Raw genomic sequence first — 17150 nt, 5'->3', positions numbered from 1 at the left:
ATCAGTACCCTGGGAAGATGTGTGTTAATGAACCTGTTATTGAGTTGAAGAACATTCATTCTGTTGTCCTCAGGAAGAGCCTTTCGTGATGGTGGCTGAGAACATCCTTGGTCAGCCCAAGCGCTACAAAGGGTTCTCCATTGATGTCCTGGATGCACTGGCCAAGGCTCTGGGCTTCAAATATGAGATTTACCAGGCCCCCGATGGCAGGTACGGTCACCAGCTCCATAACACCTCCTGGAACGGGATGATCGGGGAGCTCATCAGCAAGGTAGGTCCCAAAGCAGGTCCCCGGGGAGGGGCACCCTCGTCTGCCTCCGGGCTAATCTCTTAACTGGGCCCATTGTGAAGTTGGAATCTTGGGCCCAGCTGGAAAGAATATAGTCACCACTCTCCACACACCAAGACCCTCTTTTCCTCAACCCTCTTCCTCCTTGCTGTATCCATTTTTACTCTTTTATTTTCTCATTCCCTGGCGCTCTGTGCTTTCCTTCTGTGCCTGTTCCTTTGAAACCCATCCACTGTGTCTGCTGTGTAATACACCCTTCATAAAACCCATCCCCACACTGGGGCTGAAATAAGAACCCAGTTCTCGTGGTGGGGACTGGTGCTTGCTTATTCTCTTCTTCACAGCCCCCAAGTAGATGTCTATATCATGTGTGTGTCCACATGCATGCATATGTGTGCATGAGTGTGCGGGTGTGTCTGCATCGCCGCATGTAAGTGAGGTGGCATTCCCTAGCTCCTCGTGTTAATATCAAGCCATTACTCTTCCACCTTCCTGTAGAACCTGGATCCTCGTTGAGACTCATGGCATGCAGCCAATTCATTGTGTCCCCATCCTTGCCCCTGCTGTCCCATGACTGACCCTTGGATCATTTCCTGACAGTCATTTATGATAGTGGATCTGCTCAAGTCCTCCCTGTCCAGTGTGACTATGGCCATCAGTCTCGCCATTTCTGACAGCCCTACAGACAACCCTGGGCTTCCAGTGCTTTGACCCTCTTACCTCCAGTGACCTTTGCTCGTGCTCTGCTCCGGTACCTGGACCCATGCATCTTGTTAGCGTCTTACATGTTGCTGTCACTGTCCCACTCCATGACTGCAACCTGTCCACCTGCTGACTTTTTCTGGCCTTTGTCCCTAAAACTCAGTCCCTTTGCTTTATAAACCCCTAAAGATAGACACGAGGCCCATATTCTCTCTAGTTTCTCCTAAGCTTTAAAAAACAGCAGCTTTATTGTGGAATGATTTATATAAACAATTCACCCAATTTCTGATGTATAATTCAACGAGTTTTAGGAAATCTAGTGAGTTGTGCAACCTTCACCATAATCTAGTTTTACAATACTTCCATCGCCCCAAGGAGATCCCTCATACTCATTTACAGTTAAACCCACTCCCAACCCCAGCCCTAGGCACCATTAGTCTATCTGCTGTCTCTATAGATTTGCTTTTGTGAACATTTAATACAGATGGAGTCATACAATATGTGGACTTTTGTGTCTGGCCCTTTTCACTTGCTATTTGAGGTTTATTCTTCTCTGAGATTTCTGTGCCCTTCTGATGCCGCATCCTCTCCCGCCTGGTGGGCCTTCTGTGGTTGTCCAGACAAACCCCTGCTCCCTTCATCCTTTGTGAGTCTCCTAAATTATTCTTGATTTCTTGCTGCACTGAAACCCTGACTTGATTCTGTTATCTACCCTCTGACTCTGACGTCCTGGTTGCTCTTCACAGTTAGAAGAGAAAATCGCAAATTTGTCCAGATGGATACGTACGGACAGGGTGTGGCCTCCCATCTCAGCCAGGCCTTCAGGACAGCCCACGTTCCTTAACTTGTTCTTTATTGGGCCTCTTGGCTATGTTTCTTAGAGACTGTTTCCAAAATTTATCTTCCTCTTCAAGCCACCTAATAATCTTCTATACTAAATTAAAAAAAAAAAAAGTCGTCTTATATTCAGGAAAGAAATGGAGACTTCTGGGCATGAAGTTCTACTTCAACTTCCTGTGAAATTCACATCTGGGGACACATGCCCTCACCTCCAGTTTCAGAGAGGGGAGTGTTTTTCCCCCTGTTACAGCTCACCCCTCCATCTGTGCCATGAGTTGTTTCCCTTGTGCCCTGGACCTGGTTTCATAAATTAATTTCCTTCCATCCTGTATTGTAAACCTACCCTGATCCACTAGGTCACTTTCTCAGTCCTTAAATATGCCCCAAACTCTCTGAATCCTTAAAACAACAACAAAACAAAACAAAACAAAACAAAACAAAACAAAACAAAACAAAACAAAAACCCCTCCCTGGATCTTGGGTTTATGAGAAGAGAAAGCAGGAGCCAGAGATACAGCTGTGACAAGTCTGTGCGGCGACATGTTCACCTCCAACATTTTTTCTCCTTACTCTAGGTGTGTTGTTGGCTTTCACAGTTTAGAACATCAGTACATCTCCCCCTCCAGCCCACATGTTAGACCTGACAAAATCTTTCTGTGTAGTTTTCTCCCATTTGAACATGTAGTTTGGCTCAGTTGTCACAACTGGTCATTCTAAAATAAACTTGGTTCTCACAACGCCTCCTACTTAGAGGCCCAAGAGCCAAGACGGAGATGGTCACTGTACCTTTTAACGTGCTTGAGGTTGAAGCAGGTACTTTAAGTCTATTACTGCCGGCCAACATCCACCAAGGCATGAGAAGCCGAGGCTCCACCAGTCTTGGTAGCTTTAACCTCAGAGTCTAGTTCCACCTTAATGAGGTTTTGTCTATTTTTTATATATATATTTTTATTTTTATTTATTTATTTATTTTTACTGAAGTATAGTCAATTATAGTGTCAATTTCTGTACAATCCCCAGTCATGCATAACATCCATATATTCATTTTCATATTTTTTTCATTAAAGGTTATTACAAGATCTTGAACTTAGTTCCCTGTGCTATACAGAAGAAACTTTTTAAAGTCTATTTTATATATAGTGGCTAACATTTGTAAATCCCAAGCTCCCAAATTTACCTTCTCACCCCCTTTCCTTGGTAACCATAGATTGTTTACTGTGTCTGCAAGTCTGTTTCTGCTTTGTAGATGAGTTCATAGTGTCCTTCTTTTTTTTTTTTTTTTAGATTCCACATATTAGTGATATCATTTTTTTTTCCTCTTTCTGGCTTACTTCACTTATAATGACAATCTCTAGGTCCATCCATGTTGCTGCAAATGACATTATTTTATTCTTTTTTTTATGGCTAAGTAATATGCCTATTTTTAAATTAAGCCCATCTGGGAAAGCAAAAGTCTTGGGAGGTACGTGTGAGGTCACAGCACTGGATGCCCAGAGGGCCCCTTCACAGCACGGTTTTCCTCAAGGAAGAATCAGCCCATATGTCTGAGAAGCCATGAGTTAAGGGAGGTGGAAGATCAAAAGAAGTAGATGACCCCTTTTTTCTTAGAGGACGTTACTGTCTGATGTACAGTCTGCATAAGAAACAACCTAAGACTGATATGTGAATGAGATTCGAGGTAGCTGTACAACTCACCAGAGAACTTGTAAAGTGTTTTAGAAAAGAAAGTTATCTGTGTGGCCTAATGGAGCTGGGAGAGGCTTGATGAGAATAATGGAGTGTCCCTGTGGCCTTGAAGTATAGGAAAGAGGTAGCTAAATGCAGCAGGAAATAGAAGGGAGTCGGAGGGCGCTGGGGCACAGCAAGAGGGAAATACCAGGAAGAGAGAGAGTTCGCTAGGGGGACCAATAAGAAAGTGCAGAAAAACTGCAATTCGCACAGGAATGAAGATGGTTTATAGACTCTCTCCTCCAGAAGTGGTTTCCACGAGTTTTTAGGGTTTGGGAGAGAAATTTGTAAGGTGAAGGAGGTAAGAACAGACAACTTAGCGCTGGATTTTCCCTACAGTATTCAAGGTCACGAGGGGTCAACTCTTGACTCCCTTTCCTCTGAACAGAACAACCCAAAGGGCAGAGAGGGCAGGCGTCGGCCAGGGTGGCACCCAGCAGTAAGCTGAGGACCGCCGTTGATGAGATGGGTTTGCCTTTCAGAGGGCAGACCTGGCCATCTCCGCCATCACCATCACCCCGGAGCGCGAGAGCGTGGTGGACTTCAGCAAGCGCTACATGGACTACTCAGTGGGGATCCTCCTCAAGAAGCCAGAGGAGAAAATCAGCATCTTCTCCCTTTTTGCTCCGTTTGACTTTGCCGTCTGGGCCTGCATCGCGGCAGCCATACCGGTGGTTGGCGTGCTGATATTCGTGTTGAACCGGATTCAGGCTGTGCGGGCCCAGACTGCTGCCCAGCCCCGACCCTCGACTTCTGCCACCTTACACAGTGCCATCTGGATCGTCTATGGAGCCTTCGTACAGCAAGGTACCCTCCTGGTTTTCCCCGCTGTTGAAATAGCCCCAGGGGGTCTGGAAGAACTTGTCCATTGGCAAAGTTCTTAGATGCATTTCGCCAAAGTCATTGCAAATGCAATTTTATTTAGTCTTTAAGGTCATACTGATATCATGCTGCATCCAATTTCTCTGAGTAATGTCACCTAGGAACTAAATGCAATAATGACACCAAGGAACTTAACTTCAAATCCTGATTTTCTACTTTAGATAAAATTAACTTTGGAGTTCTGCTTGGCACTTTCCTCCCCTGCCACATTAGACTGATTGTTATGCAGACGGAGTTGTCAGATGAAAACTGTATCTTGCTTAAATTTGAAGTCTTAATGGGATAAAAATATCACAATTGTTTTGCAATCACCTAAGCAGTACTTCAGCCATTCTTGAGATCCAAAACCTCCTATCTCTGAGGAGTCTGGAGAGCACTTGTAGGGGTTGCAGGATTGTGCAATTTTGACCAGAAACAACAGATTGCAGAGTTGCTAACGTGAGTCCTGGCCCTGTTTGCGGCATGGCAAAGCACGCATTACCTGCTTGAGAGGTTTCATACGAATAGTCAGTGAGAAGCTTTTTTTCTGCTATCACCTAAGGGACCAAGGAGAAATAAGTGGCCTCAAAGAGGCAGCTTCTGACTAAAAGTCACATGCAATGATTTCTGAAAAAGCCTAGAGAAAGAAAAAGTCATCTACTGAGGGCTGCATATTAATAAAAGTGATTTGGTACATCTCATTTCTGAGGTTTAAAAGAAAGCGAGGGAACACTGCAGGTAGGAGGTAATTTTACATTTACAGAATTCCTGAGCCTAATCCATGGGAATTTAAAATGGAAAGGGACCTTCTGTACGGTCTCAGCTCTGGGAGTTCTCCACACAGTGAGGCAGACTCTTCTAACTGAAAGATTTTGATATTCAGAACTCAATTCTTGGCCTTTTGAAATATATCACATCACTAAAAATGCCAGTCCGAGCTTTTCCGTATTTTGTGGTCCTCCATCTCTTTCCAAGATTGGTGGTCTTAGGATTTTTTTTTCCCCCAGAATTGTCACCGCCCACCATAACCAGCCAGCCATCACTTTCAAGCTCCCCAGTTCATCACCAGGGTGGCTCCCTGATCCTGGCCGCGGGGCAGATAATTTCCCTGGGGATGAGAGTGAGAGTGGAAGCTCAGGACCAATGCTCTTCACCTGCCTCCTGCAGGTGGTGAGTCCTCAGTGAACTCCATGGCCATGCGCATCGTGATGGGCAGCTGGTGGCTCTTTACCCTCATCGTGTGCTCCTCCTACACAGCCAATCTTGCTGCCTTCCTCACAGTGTCCAGGATGGACAACCCCATAAGGTAAGATCCATTGCTCCTTCCAGATCTGACTGTAGAGAGAGGATGCAAACTTGTCCAGGGCAGCCTGGTTGTCACAGAGGCAGAGAAGGACTTGGATTCCAGATCTGCAATTTGATGATGGTAACCTTTAAATGCACGAGGAACTTCACTCCTGTTGTATTTTATTTCATACACAATTAAATACATGTACAAATTCATTAAATAATATTTCTTTGAACATTTAAAGTCTGCTATATGACTAATAAATCAAAACATTCAAAGTTAACAAATTAAAGGTCCTCAGACACTTAAAATTGTTGATTATAAATTTAATCAAAATTTTCTAAACATTTAATTAAAATTAATTTAAATCACAAGTCTAATATATTTTTCCAATCTTCAAACACCTAAAATTATTTTTAAAAACATGCCAATTATCACAGTGATTAGAAAACTTATTTCATTTACAGTTATAAAATTGTAATATTATTGAAACCAAGGACTAAAAATGTTTCTGCCTTTTACCAGAATGTTAAAAACATGGCATAAAAGAATTAATTCAACATAATGAAATAACTCAGAACTACCTTTGCTTTATTATCAGATTCTCACATACTGTGTGAATTACAAAAAAACTTGGACTAAGAGAGCGTGTGTTGGATGTGTGGTTGCTGAAGTGACCAAAGGCACAGGTCTAGTCTACACGTCCTTGGGTGCAATGTCCACTTCAGTATCACCTCTTACTTGATCCCCGATCCTGGTTTTCAGTGTCCCCGCCATTGGTAGTTTCTTCTTTAATTCATCATACTTACTATCATCATATTGATTCTTTTCATCCAAAGCTCTAATCAAGTCATGCATACTCAACTAGCTTCTATAGCTCCCAACTGCCTATTTGAAACAATTGAGACTCCTTGACTAGGATTCAAAATTCAGTGTGATATTATCTAGTTTTTATTTTAGTTGACATATTAATTGAGATAATTATAGATTCATAGGCAGTTGTAAGTAATAACGTGGGGAGATCTCATAATATCCTTTAACCAGTTTCCCCCAGTGGTAACATTTTGCAAAACCAGGATATTAACATTGATTCAATTGACTGATTCTATTCAGATTTCTCCTCTTGTACTCACTTCTCTTTGTATGTGTGTGTCTGTGCATTTGATTCTGTAGTCTTCTCGTATTTGTAGATTTCTGTATCCACCACTGCAGTAAAGGTGCTAAACAATTTTATTCCTACAAGGATCCCTTGTGTTGCTCTGTTATAACCACACCCACCTCATTCACACATATTCCCCTCCAGTCCTGTTCTTAACACCCGCCAAACACTAATCAGTTCCCCATCTCTAAAATTTTATCATTTCAAATATTTTATATAAATAAAATCACACCTTTTGGGATTTTTGTTTTCTTTCAGTATAATTCTCTGGAGATTCATTCAGGTTGTTGTGTGTATTAACAGTTCATTGCTCTTTATTGCTCAGTAGCATCTAATATAACACAGTGTAACAGTTCACCCACTGAAGGACCTCTGGGTTATTTCCAGTTTGGGGTAATTATGAATAAAGCTGCTAGGAACATTTCTGTGTAGGTTTTTGTGTGAACATAAATTTTCATTAATACGTGATACATATCCAAGAATGCAATTGCTGTATCTTGTGGTAATAGCATGTTGAGTTTTATTAGAAACGAACAAACTGCTTTCTAAAGTGGCTGTACCATTTTACATTACTACTAATGATGTAGGAATGATCCAATTTCTTTGCATCTTTGCCAGTATTTATTTTTTGTTGTCATTATTTTTTATTTTACCATTCTGATAGGCATGGAGTGATATCTCACTGTGATTTTAATTTGCCTTTCTCTAATGGCTAATTATATTGAACACCTTTGCTTATTGCTATCTGTATATCCTCTTTGATGAAATATATCTCTTTATGTATTTTGACCATTTTCTAAGTGGATTGTTTATTAATATATTTTGAACGTTCTTTGTATATTTTAGATACTGGTTCTATACGAGATGTGTGGTTTGCAAATATTTTCCCCAACTCTAAAGTTTGTTTTTTCAACCTCTTAACAAGGTTTCTTACAAAGAAAAGTTTTTAATTCATGTGAGGTACAATTTGTACATTTATTCTTTTGTGGCTCATGCTTTTGGTGTCAAGTCTAACTCTCTGCCCAGCCTTAGACCCTGAAGATAATCTCCTGGCTTTTTTTTTTTTCTTGTTTCTATTTTTTTTTTTCCTCTAAAAATTTTGTCCTTTGACAGTTTACATTTTGGTCCACAATCAATTTTGAGTTAATTTTTGTGTAAGGTGTGAGATTTAGGTTGAGTTCTCTCTCTCTCTCTCTCTTTTTTTTAAATTTTTTTATTTTTGGCTATGGATGTCCAATTGCTATAGCACCACTTATTAAAAAAAAAAAACCTATCCTTCCTTCACTGAATTGCTTTTAAATTTGTCAGAAATCAGTTGGGCATATTTGTGTGGGTCAATTTCTGGATTCTTTATTTCTTTCATTGATACCACAACTGTCTTGCTTACTCTATCTGTAGAGTGAGCCTCAGTATTGAGCATAGTGATTCCTCCCATTTTATCCTTCTTTGTCGAGATTGTTTTAACTATTCTAGGGCCTACACTTTCCATATAAATTTTAGAATAAGTTTGTCTATGTCTATACAAAAAAAATCCATAATTTTAACAGGAATTGCATTCATTATAGGTGTTATTGAATTAAGCCAATAGATAATAATTTGCCAAGAATATTTATCATGATTGTCTGTTGGATTTTGTCAAAAATTTTTTTTCATTCCTTGCCATGATCATATGATTTTGCTTATTTAGCTTCTTTAGCTTCTTTAGCTTATATGGTAGATTATGTTGATTGTTTTTCAAATGCAAACCTTGAATGAATCTCATTTTGTCATGGTCTGTGATTCTTTATGTATATTGTTGGATTCTGTTTGCTGACATTCTGGTTGAGGAATTTTGCATCTAAATTTATAAGAAATACTGGTTTATACTGTTTTTTTTATTGTACTGTCATTGTCTGGTTTTGATACCAGGGTAACCCTGACCTTATAAAATGATTTAGGAAATCTTCCTTCATCTTCTATTTTCTGGACGAGATTATGTAAAATTGCTGTCAATTCATGTTTAAGCCTTTGGTATTACTCTCCAGGGAAACCATCTAGGCTTGGAGATTTCATATTTTTTGTACTTTCAAATTGTGAATTAAATTTTTCGTAGCTATAGGGCAGTTCATATATCTGTTTCATCACCAAGTGTAATTTACAGTGTTTACAGTGTTGCTCACGTTTTCCATTGACTTGATCTTCTGCCTAATTGTTCTCTCAATTATTGGAAGTGGGATATTGAAGTCTGCGACTATTTTTGTAGAACTGCCTATTTCTCCCTTCAGTTTGATCAATTTTGCTTCGTATATTAGGTATATATATTTTTATAATTGTAATTGTTACGTAGTCTTTTTTTTTTGGTGCCAAAACCCAGACGAAACATATTCTTATTGATGACCCCTTTCTCACTATGTAATGTCCTTGGTTTCTCATAAAAATTTTAGCTTTAAAGTGTAGTTTTTCTGATTATTAGCATAGCCACTCTAGTTCTCTTTTGATTCTTGTTTGCACAGATTTTTTTTTCTATCCTTTTGTGTAGTTTCAATCTGTTTGTCTCTGAATCTAAAGTGAGTTGCTTCTACACAGCATAAAGTTGGATTATGGTTTTTCATTCATTCTACTGATTTCTACATTTTACTTAGAAAGTTTAATCCATGTATGTTTAATGTAATTAGTGATAAGGAAGAATTCACTTGTGCCATTTTGCTGTTTTATATATGTCTTAAATATTTTTGTCATTCATTTTCTCCATTATTGCCTTGTTTTACGTTAACTAGATATGTTTTTCATTCCACTTTATTAATTCCCTGTTGTTTCTTTTATTATATATATATATTATTATTAATATATATATATTAGTAATATTCTTAGTGGTTACCCTAGGTATTACAATAAACATCTTAATTTATAGCAATCTAGCTTGGATTAATACTTAACTTATTTTAATAGTATACAAAAACTTTGCTCCTGTATCACTCTGTTCCACTCCACCCCTATGGTAATAACTCATTTTTGAAACTGTCTGATCCCTTCCTTCTTGGGAGGTAATTTTTTCCAATTTATTCAATACACAGTCTTCTATATTTAGTTTTTAAATTGCTATGTTTTAGTTTCTTACTTATTGCATAAATTTCATGTTTAAAAAAACAACTTTAGATATTAGAATATATTATTAAAATACATTTGTTTTTTCATTTTTAAATTTTGGTGAAATATACGTAACATAAATTTTATCATCTTACTCATTTTACGTGTGCAGTTCAGTGTCATTAAGTATATTCACAATGTTCTGCAAGTATCACTACCATCCATCTGTAGATCATGTCATTGTGCAAAACTGAAAACTGAAAGTCTATACAATATCCTTCATTCTCCATTTCCCCAGACCCCGGAAACCACAATTCTATTTTCTGTCTATAAATTTGACTCTCTAGGTACTCCATATAAGTGAAATAAGACCTTTTTGGTTGAAATTTTATGGTTTATTTCACTCAGCATGTCTTCAATTTCCTTGCTTTTTAAGGATAAATAACATTCCATTGTATGTATATACTGCATTTTCTTGATCTGTTCATCTGTTCAGGAACATTTGAGCTGCTTCCATCTTTTAGTTATTATTTAATAATGCTCCTATAAATACAAGCATACAAGTATCTGTTGAAGTCCCTGCTTTCAGTACTTTGGGGTATATAGGCAGAAGTCAAATTGCTGGATCAAATGGTAATTCTATGTTCAATAATTTTGAGGAACTACCTTACTGTATTCCACAGTAGCTGCACCATTTCACATTCCCACCAACAAGGCACAAAGATTCCAATTTGTCCACATCCTCACCAATACTAGTTTCTGTTTTGTTTTGTTTTTGTTTTTGTTTTTCATTTTCATAACAGCTTTCCTAATGGATATGAAGTGGCATCTCGTTTTGGTTTTGAATTGCATTTCCCTAACGATTGGTGATGTTGAGCATAGTTTTATGTGTTTATTTCCTATTTGCATACCTTCTTTATAGGCATGTCGTTTTCAACTCTTTGCCCATTTTTAATTGGGTCATTTTTGTTTGTTTATTATTGAGCTGTAGAAGTTTTTATATTCTGGATATTAATACTTTATGAGATATGTAATTTGCAAATATTTTCTCCCATTCCGTGGGTTGCCTTTTCATTGTGTTGATAGTTTGCCTGGATGCATAATTTAAAAAAAAATTGATAAAGTTCAATTTTTCTGTTTCTTTCTGGTTTCTATGGCCTTTGCTTTTCTTGTCATAACTAAGAAATCATCAGCAAATCCAATGTCATAAAACATTTTCCAAAGGTTTTCTTCTAAGAGTTTTATAGTTTTAGGTCTTATATTCAGGTCTTTGATCCATTTTGAGTTAATTTTTTTAATGTGGTCTAACATAGGGGTCCTACTTCACTCCTTTGCATGAGTGTATGCAGTTTTCCCAGTATCATTTGTTGAAAAGACTGTTCTTTCCTCACTGAATGGTCTTGACACCATTGTTGAAAATCATTTGACCATACATGGGGCAGTATTTCTGGGCTGTCTGTTCTCTTTCATTTGTCTATATGTCTGTCATCATGCCAGTACCATACTGTTTTGATAACTGTGACTTGTAGGACATTTTGGATTCAGAAGTTTGAGATCTCCAACTTCGCTCTTTGTTAAGGTTATTTTGGCTATTAGGGTCCCTTGAGATTCCATATGAATTTTAGGATGGGTTTTCTATTTCTGCCAAAAACATCATTGGAATTTTGATAGTGACTGCATTGAATTTATAGATTGCTTTAGTCAGTATTGACACCATAGCAATATTAAGTCTTCCAATCCATGAATACAGAATTAATTTCATATATTTGTGTTTTAAATTTTTTTAAAAAAAAACTTCATTTTCATTGTACATGCCTTTTACCTTTTTGTCTTCTTCTTAAGTATTTCATTTTTTTATACTATTATACCTGGAATTGTGTTTGTAATTTCCCTTCCAGATTGTTCATTGTTAATGTATATAAATGAAGCTGGGTTTTGTATGTTAATTTTTGTATCTTGAAACTTTGCTTAATTTGTTAGTTCTAATAGTTGCGTGTGTGTGCCTAACTTTAAAATTTTCTACATATAAGGTCATGTTGTCTGACAAGAGATAATTTTCCTTTTTCCTTTCCAATTTGAATATCTTTTATTTCCTTTTCTTGCCTAGTTATCTAACTATGCCTTCCAGTACTATGCTGTGTAGAAGTGGTAAAAGAGGATATCCTTGTCTTGTTCCTAATTTTAGAGAAGAGGCTTTTTGCCTTTCACCATTGAGTATGATGTTAGCTTTTGGTTTCTCAACCATTGTTACATGGTTGTTTCCCTTTATTCCTAGATTGTTGAGTATTTTTATCCTGAAAGGGTGTTGGAATTTGTCAAATGCTTCTCCTGCATTCAGATGATAATGTGGTTTGTATCTTCATTCTGTTATTGTGGTATAGTACATTGATAAAATTTTGTATGTTGAATCATTCCGGCATTCCAGGAATAAATCCTTCTTTGGAATAGTGCATAATCCTTTCAAAATGCTGTTGAATTCATTTTGCAAGTATTTTGTTGAGGATTTTTACATCAGTATTCATCAGGAATATTGGTTTGTAGTTTTCTTTTCTTTTAGTGTCTTTTTGGGGCTTCTATATCAAGGTAATGCTGGCCTTGTAGAATGAATTAGGACATGCTCCCTCCTCTTGAATTTTTTGGGAAGGATCTGAGGAGGATCGGTGCTCATTCTTCTTTAAATTGTTGAATCCCCCAGTGAAGCTATCTGGTCCTGGGCTTTTCTTTGTTAGGAGGTTTTTTCATTACTGATTAAATCTCTGTACTAGTTCTAGGTCTATTCAGATAGTCTATTCCTTCATGATTGAGTCTTGGTAGGTTGTACATTTCTAGAAATTTGTCCCTTTTATCTAGGCTGTCTAATGTGTTGACATACAATTGATTGACAGGTATTCCAATGTAAATATATTTGTTTTTACTGCTATCATGTTTACATATGTATTCTGAATTGTTTTTGTAAAGTTTAGCAGTCAGTCCCATTGCTGTTACTGTGTTTCCCCCCTACCCCCCCCCCCCACTAGAAATTAAGCATCCTCTTAACTTTCAGAGGTTTCCTTTAGGCTCATATTTGCATGAATGGCCACTTCTATTTCAGAATCAAGAGTGAAACCATATTTTCATATTTCTTCATTTGTAAGATGATAACAGAATGTCTTTTTTTCTTCTTCCACCTACTCAGTCATTTTTTGGTAGACTCGGAGATTTTTAGACTCAGTTTACTCTGATTTTTTTTCCTTTTCTTCTTCTTATGCTTTTAAATCTTTTATGATTTCTCTAAGATATATAGTTGACATTTGCATTCTTCTGTTTTATCTCATCCATATTTATAGTCATTATTTGGACTGAATTCTATGTTCAAAATTTTTCAGTGCTTGTTGAATGTCCCTTTATTCTGTGCTTTAGCCATTGTTCATTTATTTTGATGACTTTTTGTTCAGCTAGAATAGCTCTTTGAGCAATAAATAAATCTAGCAAGAAGAATATGTTTTGTGGGACAGCATACCTGAGAATCTTTTTCTGTTGCATGTATACACGAATTAAACGTATCTGGGTGTAATATTCTTGTGTCACAACTTCTCCCCTTAATATTCCATAGAAGTTGCTCCATTGCCTGATTTCTACAGAATTTATTCCCCTGCTCTTCCTGTATGTAATGCTACAGAGAAGCATGGTAACACCCCACTCATCTTCTCCTCCTCTCCTCTGTCCTTTCCTCCCTTTCCCTTCTCACTCTGTTCTCTGTTTTCCCCTTTCTCTCCATGTCCTTCTTCCCCGTCTTCATCACCTCCACCTTCTTCCTTCCCTTTCTCTTCTCCTTCTCCTCCTCTCACCCTCCTATCCTTCTTTCTCCCTTTCTCTTCCTCTCTTTAATCCTTCCTCCTTCTCCTCTTCCTTCCCATCCCTTTTATTCCATCTCCACACAGAAACCTGCACATGAATCTTTACAGCAGCTTTACTTAAATTGTCAAACAATGAAGATGTCTTTAAAGAGGTGAATGTACAGATAAACTGGAGCACATCCAGGCAATGCAGTATGATTCAGTGCCCTGAAAAGAGAGGACCTGTCAAGCCATGAAAAGACATGGGAACCTTAAATACATTATTGATAAGTAAAAGTCTTACGATAAATACATACATATATATTTATAAATTTTGTACTATATACATTTTATATACATACATATGTATGTATGGGAAAATATATAGGTTTATGAAGACTTGTGTAAATTTTAAGATATCTTTGTGGGTAAAATGGGAAAAAATATGAACTGGGCAGCACTAGATATCAATTAGACCAAGTAAAGCCAACTTAACATGTTTTTAATCAATCATGCTATTGGTGTTGTATCTAAGAAGTCATGGCCAAAGCCAAGATAGATCGATTGCTCTTTACTAACTGGACTTAAAGGGTGTTTACACATGGATTATCATCAATTTGAATGTGAGGATTCCATTTTTGAAATTAATATATGGATAAAGACATTGAACAGGAATCATAAACTGTTGGGTATGACCTGAATTTACCTCACGTGTTTTTGGTTTTTGGGTTTTTTGTTTGTTTGTTTGTTTGTTTGTTTGTTTGTTTTGGCAGCAGTGTTTTAAATATTTAAATTTGAATGACTTTGGTGGGGCTAGCATTTTTCGGGTTACCTCTGGTCCCACCATCCTCTGTTTTATTATACCTGCTGGCCTCACACTTTCAGATACCCCTCCTTTCACCATCAAGTCATTGAGGTTAGTATCCTCTGACGTAGAAGCCCTGGATGACTCCTTGTGAGCTAGCAGGTCCCACACATCCCTGCTATGCAAAGTGTGGCCTACAGACCAACAGTGCTGGCATAAGTCAGAATCTCGGGACTTATCTCAGATCTCATAAATCAGAATTTATATCTAACTCAGTCTCTAAGTGATTTTTATTCACATTAAAGTTTGGAAAGCACTGCCTCCAATTAGAAAATAAAAATGATCTATAAAATTCTAATAGCCTGAAGGTATTGGCTGCAGCTAACAAATACATTTTAATTGAGCTATCCATCAGTTCTTGCCTTTGAGGGTACCACCAACTGGAAAAGGAAGGTGGTGCATATTAATGGTATTCAAGAAAAAGAATGTGGGACTTACCTGTTATTTCATCATGTCATTTAGAGTATCCGACTAGCCCTCCCATCATCAGAAACAACTATAAAATATGCTGTTTACAAGCATTTTAAACATAAAGGTACAGGTTGATTGAAAAAGAAGGGAAAAGATATACCATGCAAACAGGAACCATAAGAAAGCTGGTGAAGCTGTCTTAATGTCAGGCAAAGTAGACTTTATGCCAGAGAGTGTTACAAGGGTTAAAGAGGGCCATTACATACTGATAAAAGAACCAGTTTTGCTGACAAGGCAATTCTAAATATGTACTCACCTTATAATGAAGCATAAAAGTTCATAATGGAAAATTTGACAAATCTAAAGGGAGAAATAGGAACGTCTGATATAGTCCAAATTTCAATTTCATTCTCTTTGAAATTGACATAACAAGTAAACAAAAGACACATAAGGCTATAGAAGAGCTAAACAAACTGTCAACCAGCTTGACGTTTATAGAACACTGTACCCAACAATTGCAGAATACACGTTCTTTCCAAGTATGCATCCACTAAGACTAGTCATTTGTTGGGCCATGGATTTAAATCTCAACCAATTTCAAAAGAGTAAGATTTCTTACAGAGTATGTTCTATCACTCTAATTAAATTAAAAATCAATAAAAATGGTGGCCTTCAAAAAAAAATCAATAAAAATCAACAATCTGGAAAATCCCCAATGAAATTTAAATAACATAATTCTAAACCTATGGGTCAAAGAAAAAAAAATCACAAAAGAAGCGTAAAAAATATTTCTAAGTAAGTGATAATGAAAACACAACATATTGAAATTTGTGGAATGCAGCTAAAATAGTGCTTAAAGGAAGGGTTATAGCCTTAAATGCCCAGGTGAGGAACAGAAAATGCTTAAATTCAAGATTGTTAGCTTCCCCCTTAAAAAAGATTTTAAAAAAAGAACAAGCTAAACTCAAAGTAATTTTAAAGAAAGAAAGACATAGATTATGTATAATAAATAGAAAATTAGCAAAGTCAAAAGTCGGTTTTCGATAAATTTAATAAAGTTGATAAACCCCAAGCAAGACTAATCAAGAAAAGTAAATGAGAGAAAACTGAAATTATTAATACCAGAAATGAAAATGCGGATTTCACCATTGATCTTTTAGATGTCGGAAGAATAATAAAACAATATCGTGAACAACTTTATGCCAATAAATTCAACAACTTATGAGGTGGATAAATTTCTTTAAAAACACAACTTACAAAAGCCTATTTTAAAAAGAGAAAATCTGAATATCAATATATCTATTAAAGTTATTGGATTTGTAGCCTTACCACAAATGAAATGCCAGATCCAGATGGCATCACTGTTGAGTTCTATCCAACACTCAACTAAATAACACTAATTGTAGACCATTTCAGAAAATAGAGGGGAAAATGCTTTTTAATTCATTTAATAAAACTTGCATAATTCTGATACCAAAAAACAGAAAAGATATTACAAGAAAAAATTACTGCCCAATAAACCTCTTGAATTTAGATGTAAACATCCTCAATAAAGTAATAGCAGGTTGAATCTAGAAATATATAAAAAGGATAATATGTCATATTTAAGTGGAGTTTTTTTTCATTGAAGTGCAGTTGATTTACAATGCTGTGTTAGTTTCAGGTTTACAGCAAAGTGATTCAATTATACATATATATATATATATTCTTTTTCAGATTCTTTTACATTATAGTTTATTACAAGATATTGAATATAGTTCCCTGTGCTATACAGTAGGTCTTTGTTATCTATTTTATATATAGTAGTATGTATATGTTAATCCCAAACTGGAGTTTTATTCCTGGGATATAAGTTTGTTTCAGTATTTGAGAACCAATTAATATGATTCACCATATTAACAAAGTAGAAGACAAAAATTACATGATCATCTCAAATGATACAGAAAAGCATCTGACCAAATTAAAAACCCACTCATGATTATTAAATAAATACATAAAAGGAAACTTCCATACTAGGATAACAGGCACAGACAGGGGACATACTTCTAACAGTGTTCTTAATGGTGACACCTTGACTGCATTTCCCCACGACATTGTATTGTGGGTCCTTGTCTGACCAACAAGCG

General features: G+C 36.8%; 1 protein-coding gene across 5 annotated transcripts in view; it reads left to right on the top strand.

Moving 5' to 3' along the window:
• Positions 1 to 17150, top strand: part of GRID1 (glutamate ionotropic receptor delta type subunit 1) — a 627303-nt gene that overhangs the window by 519618 nt on the left and 90535 nt on the right. For all 5 annotated transcript variants that reach the window (XM_074374325.1, XM_074374324.1, XM_074374326.1 and 2 more), the window contains 3 exons: positions 74 to 271; positions 4042 to 4366; positions 5588 to 5726. In XM_074374325.1, the coding sequence (XP_074230426.1) occupies positions 74 to 271; positions 4042 to 4366; positions 5588 to 5726 (662 nt within the window). The remainder of the gene's footprint in view (positions 1 to 73; positions 272 to 4041; positions 4367 to 5587; positions 5727 to 17150) is intronic.

Source organism: Camelus bactrianus, chromosome 11 (assembly GCF_048773025.1).
Source record: "Camelus bactrianus isolate YW-2024 breed Bactrian camel chromosome 11, ASM4877302v1, whole genome shotgun sequence".
Classification (NCBI taxonomy): Eukaryota; Metazoa; Chordata; class Mammalia; order Artiodactyla; family Camelidae; genus Camelus; species Camelus bactrianus.
Note: the sequence above shows the minus strand (reverse complement) of the source record. Positions and strands in the feature narration are given on the sequence as shown.